The sequence below is a fragment of the Quercus suber genome, unplaced genomic scaffold (genome assembly GCF_002906115.3).
Source record: "Quercus suber isolate HL8 unplaced genomic scaffold, Cork oak 2.0 scaffold_402, whole genome shotgun sequence".
NCBI lineage: Eukaryota > Viridiplantae > Streptophyta > Magnoliopsida > Fagales > Fagaceae > Quercus > Quercus suber.
In genome coordinates, this window is record NW_027069853.1 from 265,851 (window position 1) to 275,060 (window position 9,210).

The 9,210-nt window shown below is 39.9% G+C and overlaps 1 protein-coding gene across 1 annotated transcript; it reads left to right on the forward strand.

Annotated features, from left to right (window-relative positions):
* The first annotated feature begins 3,591 nt into the window (after window positions 1-3,591).
* On the forward strand, window positions 3,592-4,379 carry LOC111986526 (ATP synthase subunit b', chloroplastic). Its single transcript, XM_024018168.2, has one exon. The coding sequence runs from the start codon at window positions 3,602-3,604 to the stop codon at window positions 4,265-4,267; it is 666 nt and encodes a 221-aa protein (XP_023873936.1). The 5' UTR covers window positions 3,592-3,601; the 3' UTR covers window positions 4,268-4,379.
* Window positions 4,380-9,210: the final 4,831 nt, after the last annotated feature.

A 9,210-nucleotide genomic window follows, 5' to 3' on the forward strand; every position in this document is an offset into this window, starting at 1 on the left:
TGAAACTTTGAAAACCAATTTATAAATTCTATCAATGCAAACACACACATACACAAGCACTTGAATGAGCGATTAAGTATATTCAAACACACACAAAGAGAGGATGCAGGACCCAATCTGAACTAGTTTAGAATAGCCCTATAATGATTATTTTTGTTTCAATTGTTCATAGTATAGGTACAGTCTGCTGACCACCAATGCAATTGAACTCTCAATTAGGGCAATAACACTATTTGTTTAGAGATGGAGAATTTCATTCCTAGTGTAGATGGTTATGATCAATCTGATGTTCCTAGTGCTAGGGCCCATCTGTTGCTTCTCTTGTCCATCAAGAAACTAAGTCAGTTAATAAGCAACTTTGAGTGAATTTCATTGCTAGTGTAGATGGCTATGATCGGCCTGATATTCTTAGTGATATGGCGTGTCTATTGCCTCTCTTGTTTATCAAGAATCAATGTCAATTAACAAGTGACTTAATACAGTGTCTACATGTCCTGCTCTTCTTTAGATATAACTCAACTAATAGTCACCCTCACAGATCTTTTCATTGTGTTCCTCTTACTTCAGCTTATTTTGCATTGTTTGACATTTGCATTAGATTGAATTTTTTTTCTTTTGTTGTTTTTTCTTATTTTTGGCTGTATATCTCGTAATCATTGGTAACTTTTTTTTTTTTTGTTGTCCATGAAATTAAGTAGTAGTGTTTTATTTGAAATTAATTGCTTTCAACTTCTTTCTTAATGTTTATTGTCCTTGTTTTGATAAGTACAGCTTCATTTTATTCGGCACATCTCAATCAGCTACAACTTGAGAAAGAAACGACCAAAGAAATGGGATTTTGGTTCAAAGCAAAGAAAAATGTAAAGCTCTCTCTATGTCCTTTTATCTTCTAATAACTGTCTCTTAAAATCAACATCAAAAACAAAACTTTCGCAATAAAAAAATCTAAAACAAAACTCGCACAAGCTGCACTTGTCTAGACAGATCAGGACTGACATTGTTACCAAGCAATTCTGCATTAGAATGGCCATCTTGCTTGTGTTTAAAATTACCCAGGTATCAAGTGTAGCAACAGACTGCAGTATAGTTCAACAATATGATTACATAATTACTAAAAAAATTAGCTAAACAGGATTTTATGTTTTTCCTTGAATTTAAGAAGCTTGGGCATAATGAGATTGATATTACTGATGTGCAAGTATGGTGAGATATCTAATAGTCGATCATATTTTATACTTTTGTTAAAAAAAAAAAAAAATTAAATTGATTAGTGCAAGGATCAAGGTTTATATTTGCCACAGGTAATCAGGTATGTTACCCACTAGGTGGTTTCATTTGTGATTGCCGGCAAGAGAGTGTTTTACAATCCACTGTAATTAAGCAATGGCTTCATGTTATTGTTATGCAAAAAGATGTTTCCTTCTGGTTGTAAGATATTCTATGTTCCGAGTGGACAAGTTCCACATTTTCCTGCCCTACCGTTTTTAAACATAGTGCATTTCTGCAAGATTAAAGTTCACCCTTGCTTCACTAAGAGTTTGGAATATCCTTGCTTTATTGAAAGCAACAAAGTTTGTCCCCCTGTTCAGGGAGTGACTATAGAACCTGTAAAATATGGGTTGGTGGCTCTATGCTGATTGGAAATATAGTGGAAGTTCCTTGCAATGCAGGCTTTTGTATCTATAAAATCACAGGAGGTACTGCTCTAAAAAGCCCTGGTCTTTCTTCTTTTTTGTCGTTTTTAATTTTAGGGCTCTTGGCTTAGAAAACCCCTTACCCTATTTACTGGTCAACTAATCACATGGTTGGCAGAACTGGAAGGCAGAGGTCTTTACGCAGCAATCATTAGGGGATCAAAAGTGATTTGCAACCTCTCTAAGCTAATATGTTCTATAAAATATCGGTTGAAAAAAAAAAAAAAGATGTTAGTGTTTGTTAAGTAAAATCATCTTTAGAAGGTAGGACTTTGGAGGCACGTGTATAAGCTAATGTGGATAACATCAAAGATGTATTTTGCTCTGTAATTGAGTTCATATGCTTAAATTGTGCATGTCCACTAAATCTAGTGCTACCTTTACTTTTGTTGATAATGTACATTTAATTGGAAATCTGCAGGTCATTATCGCAATCAAATAGCTGTGAGGAAGGAGAACAAAAAGACAAGGAAGACGGCGATTGTAGTGATATAGAGAAGGGGAAGCTCCAGCATTACGACAAAAAAGATCGTTGTTTGATTAAACCCCGCAAGGCCAGGATTGCTCACCTATTGGGAGGGTGGTTCTTATGCACCAGACAAGCAACTGTTAAGAGGAAGAAACTTGTAGGCTTGGCTTGTCCTTCAGGAATGGGCACTGGTTTAGTGGGTGGTTTTAGAAAGATCATATGGTTTTGCAGGAAGAAACGCAATTCTCGGAGGGATAAATGGAGAGAGGATTGATGCCATTGCTTCTATAGGTTAGAGAGGATTCTTATTTTCAAATCCATAATGTTCTTCTTTTCTTAACAAGCTGAGATTTGCGTTCTTCTAAAAATTTTGAAACGCAGATGTGTACATTGGCAATAAAGATCATTCAATGCTTGATTGCACCAATGAAAAGTTCAAACAACTAGAATACATTTTATTCCTGTGGCCTAAAGATGTCATACATGAACAACATTATAACAACCCGTATATCTCACTCCTAGGGAGGGCTCGTGGCTTTTGTTCTGGCCACAGCAAGTGTAAATTTGTTATGTAGGTCGAGTTTAAGACATCCCTTACTTACCAGGTACACCAGACGGGTTGAAATTGGTTTATATATTGGTCCAACTAACCAACACCTTATAATCACCTTTAAATGATTTATCTTTATCATTACGTTGAGTGTGTGTGATAGGACCATGATTGCACAACAAAATTAATAGTGGAAAAAAAAAACCATATAAAAATCCTCCAACCCATTTCATGACAACTGATTAAACCTTTAGCTTGTATTTTTTAAATAAATTACCTAATTCTTAAATTGGTTACTTGACTAAAAATATACTTAATATTTTATACAAGAATTTTCCTCCCTGCTTAATAGTTTCTGATTTTATACGGCCAATTGGAGACATGAAGAATTTGAGATATCACGCACTCCACCGCACGTGAGAAACTCTTCCACCCAACTGATTCCCCTCCTCGACCACAAAATTCATCAATTTGTGTGGCAAAGAATGAGATAGCCCTCCACTCCCCTCTCACCCCACACATCCTTCTCAGAACCAGCCATATCACGCTGTACACAAAAACACACACACACAAACTCCCTCTCTCCCAGAAGAACAAACAAGCTCATATCAGTGACAGCAAAGCAGTAAGCAGGCATGGCCAACATGATCATGGCCTCTACCAGAACCGTAGCCCCAGCGGCTCCCTCACTCTCCACCACTCCCAAACCCAAACTCTCCATGTCCCAAATCACACTCCCCAAACTCCCAACCCCAAAAATCACAAAACACCAACTCCTCAAACTCTCAACCTCCACACTCAAATCCCTGTCCCTAGTAGCCGCCACCTCACTCACCCTGGCCCCACCTTCCCTATCTGTAGAGATGGAAAAAAAAGCAGTAAGCAGGCATGGCCAACATGATCATGGCCTCTACCAGAACCGTAGCCCCAGCGGCTCCCTCACTCTCCACCACTCCCAAACCCAAACTCTCCATGTCCCAAATCACACTCCCCAAACTCCCAACCCCAAAAATCACAAAACACCAACTCCTCAAACTCTCAACCTCCACACTCAAATCCCTGTCCCTAGTAGCCGCCACCTCACTCACCCTGGCCCCACCTTCCCTATCTGTAGAGATGGAAAAAGCAGCACTCTTCGACTTCAACCTCACCCTCCCAATCATCGTGGTAGAATTCTTGTTCCTCATGGTCGCTTTAGACAAGATCTACTACACCCCAGTTGGCAAATTCATGGACGAAAGAGATGCTGCCATAAGGGCCAAGCTCAACGACGTGAAGGACACTTCTGGAGACGTGAAGCAGTTGGAAGAGCAAGCCGCAGCGGTGATGAAGGCTGCCAGGGCCGAGATAGCGGCGGCGCTAAGCAAGATGAAGAAGGAAACACAGGAAGAGGTGGAGCAGAAGCTGGCTGAGGGAAGGAAGAAAGTGGAGGCAGAATTGCAAGAAGCCTTGGCCAGTTTGGAGCTGCAGAAGGAAGAAACTCTTAAGGCACTTGATTCTCAGATTGCTGCTCTCAGCCAGGAAATTGTCAAGAAGGTCCTTCCTACTGTCTAATTAAATTCTTGGGTTTGTATTGTATTCACGTCATCTTTAATGAATCAATGTTCTTAGTTTTGTAAACAGTAAACTCTCTGTGTACTTAATTCATCCCCTTTTTCTTTTTCTTTGATTGTGCCTATGAAATTTGCAATTTTTGCTTATAGATTTCAATTCATATCAGCAGCTTCTGTCGGCAAATGGGAAAAAATTAGTTTTAGTTTGAGGAGTTGCAAACTTGCAATCACTTTAAATTTGTAGCCCTTATCTATTGAGAATTTGAATTGATGTTTGATGTCCTTTATGAAAGAAACATTGTCAAAAGAAAGCGTTTGTTTGAGCTGTTTGAGCAAAACAGTTAATATGAAACAAATTAATACTTAAGAGTTTCTTGTCTTCTCTACGCTTGGGTTCATGACTTCATATTTTTCATTAGTTAGGAGAGAGACAGAATGGAAATCACTGTGTACAGCCTCTTATTGAAACTCAGTGATCAATGAAAAATGAGCTTCCCAATTTTTCTTCTTGTTTGCTTTCATTTACGAATTTTACAATCGGTATTTCCTCACCTGTAAACTGTATAATATGACATTTAGAACATATGCAAAGCTTTGTTTGATATAACATGTACAATTGGGTTGGATTTTTTTTCAAAAAAACATCATTTTTCAAACATATTCGTTAGTTAGCATCGTTTTCAAATTATTTAGGAAACTAGATCTCAAGTTTGTTAGACTCGATTTCAACATCATGCTGCAGCTAATGTGGAAATTTGTCCACGTAGGCATGAAAATCGAGCCTTACAGACTTGATTTCGGTACCTAGCAATTCTTACCACCTAATACTTAATGGCAAAGTGCCAGGGTAGCAATAACGAAGCAACCTAAGGGGCGAAAGCTTCAGGCAATGGCGGCGAAGGCCTCAGGTGAGGGAAATCAGATTGGACTTAATGTGGGTGTCATTTCTCACCGCCGCTCCAATGATGTCGCTGCCGCTCCGGGAGGAGAAGAACCCATTGGAATCTAGAGAAGATCTTGCTAGAGGAGACGCAACCCAAGCGGCAATTCTAACTAAACCCAGGCAGCGAAAGCTTCAGGCGATGGTGGCAAAAGCTTCAAGTGATGGCGGTGAAGGCTTCAGGCAAGGGAAATCGGATCATACTTAATGTGAATGTGGTTTCTCGCCATCGCTCTGGTGATGTCGCTATCGCTCCAGTGGAGGAGAAAAACACATTGGAGTTCTAGAGAAGATCTTGCTAGAGGAGAAGATCCAATCCGATCAAGTATTTGTTTTGGGTTTTGTATTTGGTTTTGTTCATAGGTGTGGTGTGGTGTGGTGGGCCTTTTTGCGTCTTTAGGCTGGGCTACCTTTTGCTGCACTGTGGCCCAAGTGTTTTAGGTAGGAGATTCAAGACCGATCCAATCGCAACTCACCTTAGTCCGGCTTATGCACAAACTATGGCCATTTTTTGCTAAAACTTTGGTCACATGGTCATGGCAAGCGAAACTGTTACAAAAGAGTTATAGCAGACAGATACAATGGGATAATAATAAAGGCAACACACTTACTGTCAGACAAAATGAAACTATTGCAAAAGAGTTACGGCAAATAAATGTAATAAAACAATAATAAAAGAAATGTGCTTATTGCCAGAAAAAACAAATAAGAGATCCTAAATTAAAGTAAGGAAAAGAACGATATAGCAACAAGGAACACGTTATAAGTGAAATTGCAAAGACAAGAAAAGGAATAATTACAGTAAGTGATGAAATCAAAGAAGGAAAATGTTAGTCTGCCGTGTTCAGTTGTGTTACGGGACTAATACCAAGGAGGGAACCACTTTCTCAATGTGGGTAACCTCGCAGGAGGATCCTGCTGTAAAAATTATCCACTTTGAGGGAACGGGCCCGAATGACTTATGCCCAAGCGAATCTTTTATCCTCAACAGATGGTAGACTTTTAGAGGGAGAGAAGGGATTTGTCTATTGGTGCATGTCTACCATTCCACACTCTCTATTTCTCTTCCTGGTCCTCTTTTTCTTTTCTTTTTTCTCCATTTTGTTACTTTAATTCTTTCCCACTCTTTTCTTTCTTTTTTCTCCATTTTGCTGCACTGTGGCCCAAGTGTTTTAGGTAGGAGATTTAAGACCGATCCAATTGCAACTCACCTTAGTCCAGCTTATGTACAAACTATGCCCATTTTTTGCTAAAACTTTGGTCACATGGCCATGGCAAGTGAAACTGCTACAAAAGAGTTATAGCAGACAGATACAATGGGATAATAATAAAGGCAACACACTTACCGTCAGACAAAATGAAACTATTGCAAAAGAGTTACGGCAGATAAATGTAATAAAACAATAATAAAAGAGATGTGCTTATTGCCAGAAAAAACAAATAAGAGATCCTAAATTAAAGTAAGGAAAAGAACAATATAGCAACAAGGAACATGTTATAAGTGAAATTGCAAAGACAAGAAAAGGAATAATAACAATAAGTGATGAAATCAAAGAAGGAAAATGTTAGTCTGCCGTGTTCAGTTGTGTTACGGGACTAATACCAAGGAGGGAACCACTTCCTCAATGTGGGTAACCTCGCAGGAGGATCCTACTATAGAAATTATCCACTTTGAGGGAACGGGCCCGAATGACTTATGCCCAAGCGAATCTTTTATCCTCAACAGATGGTAGACTTTTAGAGGGAGAGAAGGGATTTGTCTATTGGTGCATGTCTGCCATTCCACACTCTCTATTTCTCTTCCTGGTCCTCTTTTTCTTTTCTTTTTTCTCCATTTTGTTACTTTAATTCTTTCCCACTCTTTTCTTTCTTTCTTAGTGCTTACTCGAGTAGTGTTATGGTGATGGTGGTGCTGTAATTCTCTCCTAGTGGTTGCTACTATTGCAATGATGATACTGTGCATGGTGATGGCCCTTTATATACTGCCTGCTATGACTGTTTTTTACCATTTTACCCTTTAACTATTTTTGTCTATATTTGGGCATCCTTCCCGACCATCCACTAGTTTGTCAGCTACCCAACCACCACCATTACCTGTGCTGGCTGTGCCCACTACCCATTATCAGATAAAAAAATTGTTTTGTTTGCTTGTTCACTGTGGCATTCTCTCTTGCTATCTCTCATGGCATGCACCTAGTAGTTCCCATTCATCCTTCCCTCTTTTGGGTGGTATGTCATCCCAGCAAGACATTTCTCCCAAAAAAGTTTGAGTGGAAACCCCAGAATAGACTTTCTTTTCTCCCCATCATTAGACCATACCATTTCTTACCTCTGACCCATGACCCACCACTCCTCTATTGGTTGGGTACAAGTTAGTGGTGCTTGGGCCTTGTGCATGCTCCATTTTCGTGTATGTCCAAAGCTTGTCTGTTGCTCATGTGTTTGCCATGGACTGGAGGTTCATTTACACGTTCTGCCACTCATTCTTGACCTCTTATAGCGTGAATTGTTTCTTGATCCTCCTTTCTTTATGACTTGCTTCCTCCAAGGGTTGGGCCTTTCTTAATTGTGGAGTTTTCTCCCTTTTAGCCCACTGTTTGCTCCTTTTGTTGACATGCCAGTATTTCTGCCATACCATTCTGTTATTCCTGCTGTGATGCTATTTGATCCATGCTTATTAGGCCTCTTTCATATATTCTTTTCTCAATTGGTTACAATGACCCAGAATGGTCATTGGGTTCATACTCATGCTACTTTGAGCTTACTTAACCCACTGCATTGCTTATGGGCTCTTTTGGCCCATTTCTTTCACCTTGGGCATCCTCGGCCCATTTGCTTTCCTTGAGTATCTTCGGCCTATTTTCTAATTTTGCATTCCTATGGGCTTTTACTAATTCTTTTGGACTTCCCTAGCCCAATTACCGTATCTTTCATCCTTGGGGTTCATGGGCTTTCCACCAAGCCCTTACTTTCTTAATTCATTACTCCGGGTCTACTGTGGCCCATTCTTACTCTTCTACATCAGATAATACCCATAGATTTACTACTTCTTTATTTGGGCTCCTTTGGGCCCATTTGCTTTCCTCAAGGCCTATTTGTTTACTTTATGGGCCTACGACCCATTATTCCTGCTACACGGGCTTAAATGGGTTTTTTCTCAATCCTACTAACTCTTTCCTACCCATATTGCTAGGCTTCTTCCTACTGTTGGGCTTTTCCCAAAATAAGCCACAACATTTAACCCCCTGAAGATATGGAGTGCTCCTGCGGTTCATATGCGAATAAAAGACTTTCTTCTCCCTTTTGTCTTTCCTTCTTCTTTTCCTTTGCGAGCTTTTTTCGAACAGTGGGCTGTTCCTTTTTTTTTTTCTTCTTCTTCTTCTTGTCGTGAATAGTGTCGTCACTTCAAATTCCCTAATTTAACAGTTATTCTAAAACTCAGCCTCCGTTTCATTAATTCAATACCTTATCTGATGGGTGACCCATTGCATCCTTTCGTGTAAGCATTAATGACGTCGATACTTAAGAGAGATTCCTTTCCCATTCTTAGCACAAACACTTTCTCTTTTTTCCTTTCTTTATCGTGCCCTCTCTCTCAAACACTCTCACCCACCTACTCTGATCAACCACTTCGACATGATGCAGGCGAAAGGCCAAGGTTCTTCTCGTCGTAAAGGGAAAGAAATTGCCTCCGATGATCCTGCCATGCGAGATGTAGGCGAAGAGGCCGCCCATTTCAAATCGGACCAATTAGATGAGGAGGAGGCCCAGTGCGATCCCGATAATAAGTGTGCTCCTCTCATAGACCCGTGGTATGATACTCATGCCCATTTTCCAAAAGTCTTCGACGAGTACACACCACCGCTACCGAGCCATGTGTGGCTTGCCCTTTGTCATCACAACACAAATATATCTTGGCCTCCGTTGGCTTCTTCGATTCCAGATCTTGTTATCTGTTAAGGTACTTTGCTTCTTGTGCCTATTCTCTTTGAGTTTGGATCGGG